Source organism: Orcinus orca, chromosome 5, assembly GCF_937001465.1.
Source record: "Orcinus orca chromosome 5, mOrcOrc1.1, whole genome shotgun sequence".
Lineage (NCBI taxonomy): Eukaryota > Metazoa > Chordata > Mammalia > Artiodactyla > Delphinidae > Orcinus > Orcinus orca.
The window spans coordinates 144,956,620-144,972,440 of NC_064563.1; the positions used below are offsets into that span (position 1 = coordinate 144,956,620).

The 15,821-nt window shown below is 49.0% G+C and overlaps 1 protein-coding gene across 3 annotated transcripts in view; it reads left to right on the forward strand.

Moving 5' to 3' along the window:
* Positions 1-13,100: 13,100 nt before the first annotated feature.
* Positions 13,101-15,821, forward strand: part of FAM3B (FAM3 metabolism regulating signaling molecule B) — a 55,071-nt gene continuing 52,350 nt past the window's right edge. For 2 of the 3 annotated variants that reach the window (XM_033418339.2, XM_033418338.2), the window contains exon 1: positions 13,106-13,324. In XM_033418339.2, coding sequence (XP_033274230.1) covers positions 13,234-13,324 — 91 coding nt within the window. In that variant the 5' untranslated portion in view covers positions 13,106-13,233. Of the gene's footprint in view, positions 13,325-15,821 lie in introns of all 3 variants that reach the window. The other variant, XM_049709723.1, reaches the window with a different exon arrangement.

Here is a 15,821-nt window from a genome sequence, read left to right on the forward strand (position 1 = left end):
GAATTCTCTTAGCTTTTGCTTGTCTGTAAAGCCTTTTATTTCTCTGTAGAATCTGCATGAGAGCCTTGCTGTGTAAAGTATTCTTTGTTGTAGTTTTTCCCTTTCATCACTTGAAATATATTGTGCCATTCCCTTCTGGCCTGCAGAGTTTCTGCTGAAAAATCAGCTGAGAACCTTATGGGGATTCTCTTGTATGTTATCTGTTGCTTTTCTCTTGTTGCTTTTAATATTTTTTCTTTGTCTTTAATTTTTGTCAGTTTGATTAATATGTGTCTCAGCATGTTCCTCCTTGGGTTCATCCTGTATGGGACTCTCTGAGCTTCCTGGACTTGAGTGAGTGTTTCCTTTCTCATGTTAGGGAAGTTTGGGGCTATAATATTTTCAAATATTTTCTCAGGCCCTTTCTCTTTCTCTTCTCCTGCTGGGACCCCCTATAATGAGAATGTTAGTGCATTTAATGTTGTCCCAGATGTCTCTGAGACTTTCCTCATTTCTTTTCATTCTTTTTTCTGTTTTCTGGCATTGATTTCCACCACTCCATCTTCCAGCTCACTTATTCGTTCTTCTGCCTCAGTTATTCTGCTATTGATTCCTTCTAGGATATTTTTCATTTCAGTTGTTGTATTATTCATCTCTGTGTTCTTTAAATCTTCCCGCTCTTTGTTAAACATTTCCTGTGTCTTCCTGGTCTGTGTGTCCATTCTTTTTATGAGATTTTGGATCATCTTTACTATCATTACTCTGAAATCTTTTACAGATAGATCGCGTATCTCCTCTTCGTTCAGTTGTTCTTCTGGGTTTTTATCTTATTCCTTCGTTTGCAACATATTTCTCTGTCATCTCATTTTGTCTAACTTTCTGTGCTTGTGGTCTCCTTTCCACAGGCTGCAGGATTGTAGTTCCTCTTGCTCTGGTGTCTGCCCCTTCGTTGGTGAGGTTGGTCCAGGGGCTTGTGCAGGCTTCCTGGTGGGAGGGACTGGTGCCTGCCCTCTGGTGGATGGAGCTGGGTCTTGTCCCTCTGATGGTCAGGGCCGTGTCAAGGGGTGTGTTTTGAGGTGGCTGTGAACTCAGTACGACTTTATGCAGCTTGTCTTCTGATGGGTGGGGCTGTGTTGTTTGGCCTGAGGCTTTCCAGCAGTGGATCCTGCAGGCTGTTGGGTGGGGCCGGGTCTTGGTGCTGAAGTGTGGACCTTCAGGAGAGCTCACTCCAATCAGTATTCCCTGGGGCCTCCACTATCAGTGTCCTTGCCCCAACAGTGAGCTATAGTCAACTTTTGTCTCCCCAGGAGACACTCCCTAGGTAGGTGTAGCCCAGGTTCCTATGGAGGTACTTCTTTGTGCTGGGTCACAGTGCACGTGAGACCTTGTGTGCACCCTCCAAGAGTGGAGTTTCTTTTTCCCCCAGCCCTGAGGATCTCCTTCCTCCAAGCCCTGTTGACCTTCAAGCTAAATGCTCTGGGAGTTCTTCCACCCAATGCCAGACCCTCAGACTGTCTTGGAGGGCTAATTTTCTGTGGGAGTGCCCCTTTGTAGCCTGCGTGGATCTAATATTTTTTGGTGTGAGGGTTGTTTTTACTATAGATGTCTTTCACCTCTTTCCTCCGTGTATGCTGGCCATTATCCCCTCTGATAGGAGGTGTGACTGATGTTGTGGTGACCAGAGCCTGCACTGGATACTGAACAGGGCCTCTCCTTCACTCTGTGGTTGTCCCTGCCTGTCAGGGGCAGGGTCTGCTCCCTAGTTATTGGAGTAGAGGTCCTCAAATCTGTTTCTTAGCTGTGTTTCTGATCTGTGGTGCAAGGTAGCTGGGGTTGGAGCACTCCCACTGGGAGAGAAGCCACTGTTCACCTGTGGGTGTGCTCTGTTGTGTCACCTTTCACCCATTGTGCGAGCTCTCAGATTACACTGTTGTTGGCACTGCTCTCAGCCCCACCTTAACCATGGGCATGCCAGCAATTGGCCCTGGTGTCTCTCAGACGTTGCTTTCACCAGGCCACCAGCATAGCTCCACTGAAGTCAGGTCCCAGGATTGCAGTAATCATGGATCTGGACCCACTGTGGGCACGATGGGAGCACCTCAGACTCTGGCCTGGCCCAACCCTCATGTGTATGTACCCACTCAATGGGCACTCAATGTCCATTCAGATGTTCTATAAGTGCTGGGTTTACAAAGCTGGTCACAGGGGTGTCAATTTGCAGTTTGCCCAGCTGCAAGGAGAGATTTCAGCTTTTACTCCTTAGTTGCACAGCCCCTGGGGCTCAGCTGTGGTTTCAGCCCCACCTCTGAATGTGGGCCACCCACAGAGGTCTGTTCCTGAGGCTGCCACAGAGTGCACAATTCCTCCCCGGCAAGGAGGGGGCGTGGAGGTGATGGTGGCTGGGTTGTGAGAGTTCCCACTGTGGTGGGGACAGGCTGCAGAGGAGGAGGTGGCAGCAGCTGGGGTCACAGGAGGCCCGGTGGGGATGGGTTGTGCCGGCGAGCCTGCAGCCACGGGCACAAGAGAGCAGGCCCTGGCAGGAGCCCTTCCTAGTGTCTGGGGAGGCAGCGGCTGGTGTGTGGGGAGAGGCTGCAGTGACGGCCCCACCCCTTGCGTATCACTCAACAGAGGCGCACTTCTATGGCAGTCTGGGTTTCCTACACAAGCATTCCCGGTTGCAGAGCTCCTCACTCCTGTCCCCTCAGGCTGTCTCCTTGCAGCCAACAGCAGTCCCCTCCCTGGGTCTGCTCTCCAAACCCCACGTTCCAGCACCCAGGCCCTGTGCACACTGGCGGATACCCATCTCAGGCTGGGGCTCACAGGGCTGTGGCACGGACGATCTGTGTAGGTCTCACTCTGTCCTGCCTGCCACAGACCAGTTGCTGCACTCTCCTCCGACTGCCACCGAAGCTCCCCTTCTGTCCCAACTGAGCTCCCCGCTGGAGAGGGTCTTCCCCAGATGCGGGAACCTCTCCTCTCCTTCAGCTCCCTCCCACCAGGGGCACAGGTCCTGTCCCACTTCCTCTCCTCTTCCTTTTCCCTTCTTCTTTCCTTTGTCCTACCTGGTTATGCAGGGATCCTTTAGGGGTCCAAGGTTCTCTGCTACTGTTCAGGCAGTGCTTTGTGGGAACTGTTCCATTTGTGGATGTATTCCTTTTTTTTTTTTTGCGGTACGCGGGCCTCTCACTGTTGTACCTCTCCCGTTGCGGAGCACAGGCTCCAGACGCGCAGGCTCAGCAGCCATGGCTCACGGGCCCAGCTGCTCCGCGGCATGTGGGATCTTCCCAGACTGGGGCACGAACCCGCGTCCCCTGCATCGACAGGCGAACGTTCAGCCACTGCGCCACCAGGGAAGCCCTGAGGATGTGTTCGTGGTGCATTTGTGGGGAGATGAACTGCACATCCTTCTAGTCCTCCAACATCCTGACTCCTTTTTCACTTGTCTCATTTCCGTCTACTGTGTTCCTACTAGGTTTTCATAAGCATTTATTTTCTCTGGGGCTTCTCTGAGTGACTTCACCTTTTTCTTCCAGGTCTTTCTTGAGTTTGGTCAGCTTGAATTTTATCTCCTCCAGTGATTTTGCTATTTCCCCTAATCTTTGCACATCTTCCTATGGGCCTCCTTCATGGAAGGAATTGCTTCAATGAGTTGTTTTTGTGTTTTTTTTAAAAAAAAATTTGTGATGAAACACATGCTTCTGTTCTCTACCTGCTTTCTGAAGACTTTTTTCTGGTGAGCGTTCTTCATTAGATGGTAAGTTTTGTTCCTCTTTTTCACACTTTTAAAATAAAATAACACCTCATAAGTATGCTTGAGTTGCTTTTTTAGATCAGATACTCACTCACTCACCATGGAACTGTAGAACAGCTACTTGCTGGAGGTTCCAAGGGAGCAGCAAGCGTAGGTTTCACCCAACCTCCGAGACTCACAATACTAATATTCTCTCTTTCTCAGCTGCCAAATAAGTGGACTGTTTTCTGGAAATGTGGAACGTGCGTTTGCAGTTTCACAGCCCTGGTTCTTCTGATTCTCCCAGGAGTGCCGTCAGCCCTGGTCCGTCTCCTTCCCTTTTCCCTTGCTGAAAAGAAGGAACAGGCTTTCACACTTCAGTGTGAGCCCCTCGTGTGGGGAAATGAATGTTTTCTGGTGCCTTCTGAGGCTGGGTGCTGCTGGAACCTGTAATCACTGGCCATCGCTTATCACTTCATTCCTTCCCCGTGGCCTCTGCCCTCTCTCAGCCACTTCTGGCAGCTTCTACACATTGTTTCCATCTGCAGCTTCTCTCTCCCTCCTACTTACACTGAAAATGCAGGGTTCAGGGCATGAAGTTCGTTGTCTGTTTCATTTTTCTGGTTTCTCTTCTGTGACTTCCGAGAGAAGCAGGGAGGGTTGCTATATCTAACATGCCCATGTTCATACTAGATGTCTGGTCTTCCAGGGTTTTTTTTTCTTTTTCTTTCTTTTTTCTTTTTCTTTTCCTTTGGTTGCACCACACTGCATGTGGGATCTTAGTTTCCCGACCAGGGGTTGAACCCGTGCTCCCTGCAGTAGAAGCATGGAGTCCTCACCACTGGAGCGCCAGGGAATTCCCCGGTCTTCCATTGTTATTGTATATATTTCGGTATCATTTAAGGTTTTTGTTTGCTTGTTTCTTTTTTTCTACAGGAATGTTGAGTTTGGTTATTTAAATGTTTTTACACTTGTTTATTGAAACTTGGGTAAAAATTTAATACAAATATATTTATTGCTGTGTTATTCAAGGTGGAAAAAATGGAAGTGATCTACGAGTCCAACAGTAAAGAAATAGAGTAACTATTACACGTTCCTAGGGTGGAATACTCAGCAACCATTAAAAATATACAGGCAAACTCTGGAGATGTTAACAGGTTTGGTTCCAAACCAGCACAACAAAGCGAATATCACAATAAAGCGAGTCACACAAAATTTTTGGCTTCCCAGTGCATGTAAAAGTTACGTTTACACTATACTGTAGTTTATTAAATGTACAACAACGTGTCTCTAAAAAATATTCCTGCCTTAATTAAAAAGTACTTTATTGCTAAAAAATGCTAACCATCATCTGAGCCTGCAGTGAGTCGTAGTAGTAACATCACAGATCACTGATCACAGATCACCACGACTAATATAATAGTAATGAAAAAGTTTGAAATATGGTGAAAATTATCAAAATGTGACCCAGAGACATGATGTAGGCAACATTCACTTCGTCAAAAAAACACAATATCTATGAAGTGCAATGAAATAAGTCTGCCTGCATTTTAATAATTTAAAGGTCAGGAAATGATTATATTATATTAAAAGAAAAAATAAAATAAACTGTCTATGCAGTGAGATCAATAATTTTAAATGCACCCCTACCTTTACAGAAACGCACACACACATACAGAAAATATATGGTATCACTTACTTGTGGAATCTAAAAAAAAATGATACAAGTGAACTTATTTACAAAACGGAAATAGACCCACAGACATAGAAAACAAACTGATGGTTACCAAAGGGGAAGGGGGGGTGAGGGATAAATTAGGAGTTTGGGATTAACACATACACACTACTGTATATAAAATAGATAACCAACAAGGACCTACTGTATAGCACAGGGAACTATACTCGATATCTTATATTAACCTATAATGGAAAAGAATCTGAAAAAGAATATATATATACACACAGTTATATATATATTCAGTTATATGTATATAGATATATAGATATTCAGTTTTATATATATGCATAACTGAATCACTTTGCTGTATACCAGAAACTAACACAACACTGTAAATCAACTATACTTCAGTTTAAAAAAAAAATTTAAGGAAGTGTAAAAAAAAGAGAGAGAGAGACCAAATACTGGAAAAAAAAATGCACCAAAAAGTCAGAGAAGTTATTTCTAAAAGAACTCCAGGTGAGTTACAATAATCTTTTTAAAATTCTATGTTTTCTAAATATATATTACTTTTACAATGAGGAAAAACTATTGAAAAAGCAACCTGCTCATTATTTCCTCCCACTTGACCCTGTTCTTATTTCGTTCTCTGTCTTGGTGGATGGCAACCCCTCCGGCCACCACAAACTGGGCAGGAATCCCGAGTCATCCCATGCCCTCCCTTTCATTATTCCCCACCCCAAATTGCTTTGGGCCCTACCTCCTAAAGAGCTCAAACTCCCTCACCCTCACCAGGATTGCTGTAGCCCTCTGTCCTCTGGGCTCTTGAGTTGGTTCCCATATTCATCTCCTCATCCCATCTTGAAACCACCTTCTGTACATGAGCTGGACCACTAAACACTTCTATGGCTCATGGCAGCCACAGAAGAAAAATCGGTATACAAGTGCTCAAGGCCAGCCCCAGTCTGACCTGACTCTACCTCTCCCAGGACACACCTGTCACACTCCAGTGTCTAGGTAGCCTGCATTCTGACACAGTACCTGGATGATTATTACATAATCATCAAATTATGTAATAACTGGCACACAACAGACTCCACACAACCAGAGCAGACGCCGGCCGTGCCAGCTGCGGTGGGCTGACTGGATCTTCCCTGCTGGGAATGGAACAGGTGTAACGCATGAAGCGTAGAGGAAGGGATTCAGCCTGGCACCCAGTTCCAAACGGAACCAGTTCTAAGCCATGCTGGAAAAATGACGATTTGTCCTGGTTTAGGAGTGTGAAAAGGTAGGAATCTCAGATTCCTACACGGCAACCGTGACAATATCCAATCCGTGTTTTGCTTGTTTGAATAGCATTCGGTTTGAATAGCATTTGCTATGTCACCTCTGCACTTTCACTATTTCCTTGGATCCTCTGGTCACCTGATCAAGACAGCTGGAGCAGATGGCAGCCCCGTGTTATAAAAAGCAGAGGGTTGGGCTTCCCTGGTGGCGCAGTGGTTGAGAGTCCGCCTGCCGATGCAGGGGACGCGGGTTCGTGCCCCGGTCCGGGAGGATCCCACGTGCCGCAGAGCGGCTGGGCCCATGAGCCATGGCCGCTGAGCCTGCACGTCCGGAGCCTGTGCTCCGCAACGGGAGAGGCCACAACAGTGAGAGGCCCGCGTACCGCAAAAAACAAAAAAAACAAAAATAAAAACAAAAACAAAAAAAACTGTCGGGTCAGGTCTTTAGTTGGATACTTTTCCAGTGAAGCTATTCAAATTCACACTCCACTCATCAGTGGCTGAAAGCAGTCACCTGACTGCTGGTAATATTATTATTTGTTAAATCCTTGCTAATTTTGGAGGTATCTGCTTATTTGTAAGATTCATCTTTTTCTTCTGTGTATCACACATTTTGTGAACTGCTGCTTCTTTTGTTTGGCCCATTTTTCACTTGGGGTTTCAAGTTTGCTCTGCCTTGAGAGCATTAGTGCTTTACATCACCCGGGATCTTGTTAAAATGCATGCTCCGATTCTGTAGGTCTGGGCCTGGGCCTTCTGACAAGCTCCCAGTGATGTGAGGCTGCTCCGTGGGGCCCCTTAAGTAGCAAGGTCTAGATAACACCCTCTCCCCAAACCCCACCATCAGGAAACACCCTGCCTGGTTACTGCCTCTCATCCTTCTGGCCCCAGCCCGGCCTCATCTCCCCCTGGGAGCCCTCCAGGTCCCCCTGAGATGGGATAAAAACCAAGCACTCCCCCTGATGGTGTGAGTCAGCTCGGCCCATGTCCCAGCCTGACTGTCACCTGCCGGGAAGCAGGCCGTGGAGGTGGTCGGCACCGTTTACCACAATCCTGCTCTATGCCTGGCTTCCGGAAGATAGTAACTCTTTTCCGGATCCGTGAATGAATGGTTGCTTTTGTTTGTGTTTCTCTGTGCCTTTTATAATCTCATTAAAACATTTTGAATCCTCAGACAGTAAACATCTTAAATGCACTAGGTGTGCGTGTCGAGAGCCATTTCTGTACCTGCGCTTGGCAAAAACCTGTCAGTTTTTGGAATTCCGTGGCGGTCCAGTGGTTAGGACTCCGGGCTTTCACTGCTGAGGGCCCAGCTTCAATCCCTGGTCAGGGAACTGAGATCCTGCAAGCCATGTAGCACGGCCAAAAGAAGAAAAAAGAGAAGAAAAAAACATGTCAGTTTCACCTTGGAGAGCGCCTGTGAGCCTCCCGTGAGTTCACCTGTGCCCTCCAGCCCCTTCCAGGTGTCCATCTGTGGACCGAGCAGGGAAGGCGTTTTGAACTTTTCTAGCCCCTCCAGGATGGAGAAGGCCATGCGAGTGGGTCACACGTGCGGTGGCCCGGGCGGCGGGTCTCACGATTCCTAAGGTGGTCGGCCTTGCGTCACTCATCAGTAAGGCCTGTGTTTCCCTCGTCCCGTGAAACTAGCTGATGTGCTGAGCCTCAGGCCTGCTCTTCTAAGGCTTCCATGGGGCAGCTATGTGACCGATGTGGGCAGGGCCCCTCTGACAATCCCCTCCCTATAAGATATGGATGCTAGCGGCCACCTGACCATGGGCACGCAGGTTTGCATGACACAGGCTATGCGTATCTTTCTGTCCCAGCACCTGCCGTGTTGCCTGACAGGTAGTAGTAACTCAGTTGATGTTCTTTCAATGAGTACATGAACAAATGAATGAATGAACGCATTCACTAAGCTGAACTCTTCAAAGAAACAGGAGGTGTGAATAGAAGCAGTTTTTAACATCTTTTAAAAGAGAAGAAAGTGAATCGAAGCAACAGAACTCCACCCCCCGCCAGGAACAGCAAAACTGAGGCTTTCCTGTGGGTCCTTTATTGGGGGAACCTCAAGTAGATTTTTAAAAAGCAGGTAAATATACAATCAACTCATCACGGGGAGAGGAAGAAGGAAGACGTGTTCCCTGCAGCTACGGTTTAAACAAATACGGGACTTATCTGTCTATTTGCTCGGTCATTTGTCCAGTCATTGAAGAAATATTGAGGGAGTGCCCCCTGTGGCCGGGTCCTGTCCAAGGCCCTGGGGATGCTGCTGTGAACGGGTCAAGGGCCCTATCTATCGTCACGGAACGTGTGGTCTGACAGAGAGGATTACACTCCAGATGATAAGCCAGGTCACATGAAAATGCCTAAACTAGAGTAGGTCCCCTACACATGAACGAGTTCCGTTCCGAAAGCGCGTTCATGAGTCCAATTTGTTCGCAAGTCCAACAAAGTTAGCCTAGGTACCCAATCAACACAAGGGGCTATATAGTACTGTACTGTAATAGCCCTGTTTGCAACAGCGCCCCGGTTGCATAACCCTAATACTAACTCAGTAGAACCTAATTCTGTCTATACCCTGGAGCTACCTAGAGTTCTTCTAAAAATGTCAGTTCCTGGGCTCCTTTCTGGACAATGACATCAGAACCTCAGGGGTGAGGGCTTTTGGTTCTGCAGATGCGCCTTGTGATTCCAACGTGCGTCCCCAGCTGAGAACAGTGGCCTCCACCAGCATCCACCATAATGGTGGAAATCGTGGGCTGGGGGAGAAGGTTGGTATTTGGGAACTTTTTCCATTCCTTGCTATTTCCCAGTATACATTTTTTTCTAACACCGGCTGCCAGTGGCAGGGGGTGGAGCGGGGGGTAGCCTGAAGACAAAGTGCTTTTTGTGGTCTGCTCAGTGTGAGGGCCTCCCTCCGTGTCCTGGTGGTTTCCAACTCTGCCCTGGTGCCCAGAGAGCAGGCCAGGGCTCTCTTCTGCTCCCTTTCCAGAAGCCTCACTGGCCGTTTACATTTGTCACTATTAGCTTCAAACCCCACAGGAGCTGCAGGTGAGTTTTCATTTCATCTTTATGAAAATATGGAGGTAGAAGGTTAATAACAACCATCAACATCATGCTGTCTTACAGGTGAGAAAACGAAGGGCTAGAAGAATTAGGGGAACTAGCTAGCAAAACGGCAGAGCTGGGATTGGAACGCAGAATTTATCAATTCAAATCCAACGCAGTCTTCACTTTATTCCATTGCTTTCCAGAGTCCATTTGTTCATTCATTCATTCATTCATTCAGAAGGCATTGAAAATTTGCTCTGTACCAAGTACGGTTCTAGTTGCTGGATAAACAAGTCTTAGAGAGTTCCTGTCCACAAGTAAAGGGAACAGGTCATCGGAATACAGTGTGATAAATGCCCCCTGAGGAGCACGGAGGAGAGAGCCCATCGTGCTGTGCTGCCCGCAGCCCGAGTCCCACCAGCCGTGTGACAGTGCACAACTCACTGCACTTCTCAGATCCTCAGCTGCCTCATCTGTAAAATGAGGAGAACAATTCTACCCTCCCTGGATTGTCATGCTATACAGTGACATCATGGAAGTCACAGGTCTCATTACGGGTCTGTTCATTCATTCATTCGCTCTGTTAACATATTGGGGGAGGGAAGGGAGGAAGGTGATGACCGTGTGAATCCGAGTCAGTGAAAAACGTGACAACTTCTCTCTTTCTCTCCTTAGAAAGAAGGCAGACATTTTTATTAAACGGGTTTTAAAATTTTTTCTTGTCACCTCTTGAAAAACGTGTGTGTGTTTGTGTGTGTGTGTGTGTTTAACTACTTGTCACTCCACTGGTCACTGTTAGACTTTATGAGGGAAAAGCAGCTTTTGGCTTTTAAAAGGGACGTTTCCATCACGAGAACAGAGTAAGCCAGGTTCCTTGGCACCATCGCTGTCAGGCTATGCAACCAAAAGGAGGTTTTGCTTTGCATTCCTCACCAGGTATTCTGACTTTTTCCCCACCCTCTGAGGTCAAGAACAAACTGTGAGAATGATTTTTATGTTTTCATTTCTCTCAGAAAACCTCTCTTCTCCAGCCAGATCCTGTGTTGATCGAACACACCTTAGCTGTCAACACTGATGATGGTGATCGCTGGAGATGCACTCCTCTCCCTGATCCGGTGGCCTGAACTCCAATTACAGTTACTGCTAGGAGCCAAAAGCATTGTTTTATGGAATAAATGTCCATAAGTACAAGCTTATTATCACTCCCAGTTGAATCCAGTTCGAGGCCCTTGAAGATCAGGCCTTCAAAGAGATAAGATTTGTACGTTAACACATAGGTATGGAGACATGGCCATGGGCAAGCCACTGAACCCATGAGTATCAATTTCCTTATCGGCAAGAGAAGGGTTTGGAGAAGACGCCCCATAAGAGGTCTCCTTCCAGCTCCTGGAAGGGCATGTAACCCCAGGTTTGGAGTATCACTGCTTGTGTCCCCCCACCCCCTGTTCATATGTGGAAGCCCTAACCTACAGCATGATGGTATTTGGACATGAGATCCCTGGGGGTAATTGGGTCTAGATGAGGTCATGAGGGTGAAGCCTCCTGATGGGATCAGAGTTCTGATAAGAAGAGGAAGAGACACCACAGGGCTCTCTCAGACACACACACACACACACACTCTCGGTCATGTGAGAGGTCAGCTGTCTGCAAGCCTAGAAGAGAGAACTCACCAGGAACCTCATCTGCAGGAACCTTGATCTTGGGCTTTCAGCCTTCAGAACTGAAGAAAATAAATTTCTGTGACTGAAGCCCCCCAGCCTGTGCTATTTTGTTACAGCCGCCCCAGATGACTAACACAACTGCACTGGGATTAAAATGCTCAGAGGGAGCTGAACTAAGTGAAGCCTGGACTTTTCACCTGCTCTGCATTTTCGGAGGCATCCATCCGTTCAACACATATTTTATTCCTGAGCGCTTGCTGGGTGCCCCACCTGTGCTGGGCGCTGGGGACGTATAGAATAAACACAGTCCCAGCCTGCCAGGGCCCTACAGGCCAGCAGGTGCGACAGCCATGGAAAGAAGCCATTAACCCGGCTTTATAACAAATAGAGAACTGTGAGGGGCACGGGTCAGGAGAACGAAGGGGAGGTGGGGAGCATTTTCACAGAAACATTTTAATATGGAAGTTAATTCTACAGCACTTCATCCGGGGCTTCTCATACTTTTTTTTTTTTTTTAAATGAAGCATGATTATAAAAGGACAGAGGACTTTGGCAGTGGGGAAGCCAAGCCCTGACCTGAAGAAGTGGCGAGGACTGTGCTGGTGGACAGAGCACTGAATGGGGGCTTCCTGGCTGAGGGAGCTCATACACTGCACCTGAAGTGGGCCATTTCCAACATCCAGCCCTTTTTTTTTTTTATTGAAGTGTAATTGACTCACAGTGTGGTGGCAATCTCTGCTGTACAGCAGTGACTCAGTTATACACATATAGACGTTCTTTTTTTAATATGCTTTTCCATTATGTTTATCACAGGATATTGAGTATAGTTCCCTGTCCTATAGATTAGGACCTTGTTTATCCATGCTCAGTGTAATAGTCTGCATCTACCAACCCCAAACCCCCAGTCCATCCATCTCCCTCCCCCCTTCCCCCTTGGCAACCACAAGTTCATAGCAACACGGCCTTCATCAAAAAACAAGAAAAATCTCAACTAAACAACCTAACCTAGCACCTAAAAGAATTAGAAAAAGAAGAACAAACAAAAGGTAGAGTCAGCAGAAGAAGGAAATAATAATGATCAGGGAGGAAATAAATAAAATAGATATTAAAAAAACAACAGAAAAAAATCAACAAAACCAAGAGCTGGTTCTTTGAAAAGGTAAACAAAATTGACAAACCTCTGGCTAGGCTCACCAAGAAGAGAGAGAACCCAAATAAACAAAATAAGAAATGAAAAAGGAGAAATCTCAACTGATACTGCAGAAATACAAAAAAAACATAAAAGAATACTATGAACAATTACATGCCAACAAATTTGACAACCTAGAAGAAATGCACAACTTTCTAGAAACATACAGCCCACCCTTTTTTAATGCACTCCCCTTAGCCTCGGGAACTTGGCTGTGGGCATCGCACAGAGCAGCCTCATACAGGGAGAAGGCTCATTTGGTCGAGCAATTTCAGTAAACACAGCCCCAGGCAAGGCTAAGGGAGTGCAGGGGCCACCAGGCAGGGCCGCGTTAGGAAGGTCGCTGCGGGCTCCTGCTTCTTCCGGGGGTCCACCCGGCAGGGAAAATGGTGTGGGCCCAAGGGAGCACGTGGAGGGGACAGGAAAGGCGGTGACGGAACCTGGGGAACACGTGGGGAGGTGCGTGGGGGCAGGAAAGGCGGTGATGGACGCAAAGGCCACACCCACACCCGGCATCTGCGACGCGGGAGAGGCTGTAGAGATGAGTTGCTTCACCTGCCGTCCGGCGGGAGGGGAAGCCCGTGCGGATTCGACGTGCGGTCCCAGAGCGGCGGGAGAGCCTGTGTAGACCCGGCCAGGCGTACGCGGCGGTGGCGGGGATGGCGTGGACGGCGTGGGCGCGGCGCAGACTGCTCCCAGCGCGCGGAGACCAGAAGTGGCCAAGCGGCGAGACAGGAGGCGCAGCTCCGGGTCTGAAGGGGCCGGGGGCGGGGTGGGACGGAGGCGGGGGCGGGGTCAGGGCCGAAAGGAGACCCGGGCGGGATGCTGGGCGGGAAGGGACCGCGGGGCCCGGGCCGGGGTCGGCTGGGAAGCTGGCCGCCGAGCAGGCCGCCGAGGGTGGGAGCTGCACGCCAGGGGCTCTCAGGGACGAGCCCGAGGGTAGCGGCGCGGCTGATTTCCGGGGACGGAGAGCCTCACGTCGGGGATGCCCTGCAGGGGTCGGACTCCAGTCCCCCCGGCCTCCTCAGCGCGTGGGACGCCTGCGCCCGCCTCCGTCCTCGTCCCCCGAGGGGGCCTGAGGGCGAACACCACTTGACCCAGGACCTCCCGGCTGGCTGCCACCTGCGCCCCCGACCCCACCTGAGCGGCCAGCGACCGCGCCCCCCGCAGAGGCTTCCAGAAGCTGCAGCGGGGGAGGGCGAGCCTCTGCTGTTCCCCGAAAGCATCGGCAGGCATGGCGATTCCCGGGGGCGGGGGGGCGTGGCAAAGAGGAAAGGAGAGGTGGCAGCAGGTAGGGGGACCAGTGAGGGCTGTCAGAGTGACGTCATGAGAACCGCGTGGCTCGGGGACCCCAGGGGATTCTGCGCTCGTGACTTCTGCAAGGTCTCGTCCCTCCCTTTTGTCACTCCGTGTATCTTCAGTTCTCCAACACCTCCCCGAGGAAAAGTGTTCAAAACGTTGCGATTCCAAGCTTCAGCCGCCTCATTCTGAGGCGACTCCTGGAAGCGCGCCGGGCCGGGTGGATGTCTGGAGGGCTGCGATCTTCACAGGAAGAAGGAAGAGAATAGGGGGTGCTGTGATCCATGCGGGGGTCCAGGCAGTATGCTCTTGGCCTGATAAGGGGTGCTTTGCGTTCAGGAAAGGAGAAAGGCGGTCCTACACAGCTGAGAGCTGTGGACATGTTGCAGCTCAGTCCATCTCACCAATCTCTGAGTTTCAGAAATGCTTTCCGTGTCGTTCCATTTAGCGGTTTTGGACTATTTCGTACCTATGCTGTTGAGATTTTTTGTTTAGTTTTCTTTCCCGAAGGATTTACATGTTTTCTCTTTGGAATATCCTAGGACAGGTGGCATACAGTGTTTCTTTGGTAGTCCCTTACGTTACTTTTTTCTAAATCAAAACTGAAATGCAGCTAGATTTTCTCTTGATCGCTTATGATAGTGAGAGACAAAATGACCCATGAAGATGATAATATCAACCATTTGTGGGGTGCCTCTCCTGCAGCCAGCATTGTTCTAGGTTCCCTCTCTATTCTGTCCTCTGAGGTGTTGTGCCCCTCCCCCCACCCCCGCCATTGGCTCACACCCCAGACCACACAGCTGCTAAGGGAAAGAACTAGGAGAACCGAGTCAGCCTGATCCAGTTTTCATGCTCTTCCTCCTAAAGATTTCAGCCACTGAAGCCAACAAAAATAGTTTCATAAAGAGTGGAAACCAGCAACAAAGGAAAGGAACTTGGGCGCTGGGTTTTTGTTATTGTTTCTCGCGCGGCTTGTGCTCCAGGTGGGGTGTGTATAAGCAGAGAACTGATGCTCAGGTGACAGAAGGTCGAGGAGGGAGAGGCATGGCGTGTGGTCCCCACGGCCTCTGTGTGGTCAGTGTGTGCATGTGTATTTCCCCTCGACCCTCGAGGACCTGGTGACCTCGGTATAGATACATCTTTATGAAAGGGGGCGCGACGCTCCGGGAAGGCAGGAGCCCCGACTGCAGGGTCCCAGGTTCTAGCTGAGTGGCTCTGGACTACTATCGTCCGCCTTGCGCACTCCAACTGCCTCACCCTACAAGGGGGGCGGCCGGGCACCTGGCATCGAGCATAGGATTTCACACTGCTCAGGGGGGCTTACAGCACCACCCACGCCAAGCACTAGACAATTAGATGCCCCTGTAAATCATAGTACTGGTTTATATTACACTTTTGGCCACAACTTCTTTTCCAGTCTCCAAATGGACCCTCCCTTCAGCAAATGGGCAACAGTCACTCCAGCCTCCCCTAGGAGCTCGTCACTCACTTCTGTATCTATCACTCGAGCTCATGAAAATCGGGTGCCTTTTCTCCCCACAAATGAGTCACCTGTGAAGCCTAACTTCCGCTTCAGTTTCTCACTGTCTCGCTGTGTCAACCACGGCAGCGTGATGGTGCCGGAAATATATAGGAAACATTTTAAACCGTGGGATAAAAACACCCCCAGTCACAATTACAGGGATCAAAACAGTCGAAAAATTTGGACTTTTCCCAATACCTTACGTGTTTCAAAGTGGATTTCTGCAGCGAAGGGCGGGACCCAGCTCTTGGTTTCTGCAGGCAAAATCTTTCCCAATGAAAACCCCAAGGTCACCACGGATTATCTGCACAAACACACTGGGGCCTTTAGGAGACTGTCAGAGAAACAGTCTGCAAGTAACAACTTGACAACAAAAACAAACAAGACCAGTTCCAAGTGTCCAGATGCACTGCTCTGGACACACCC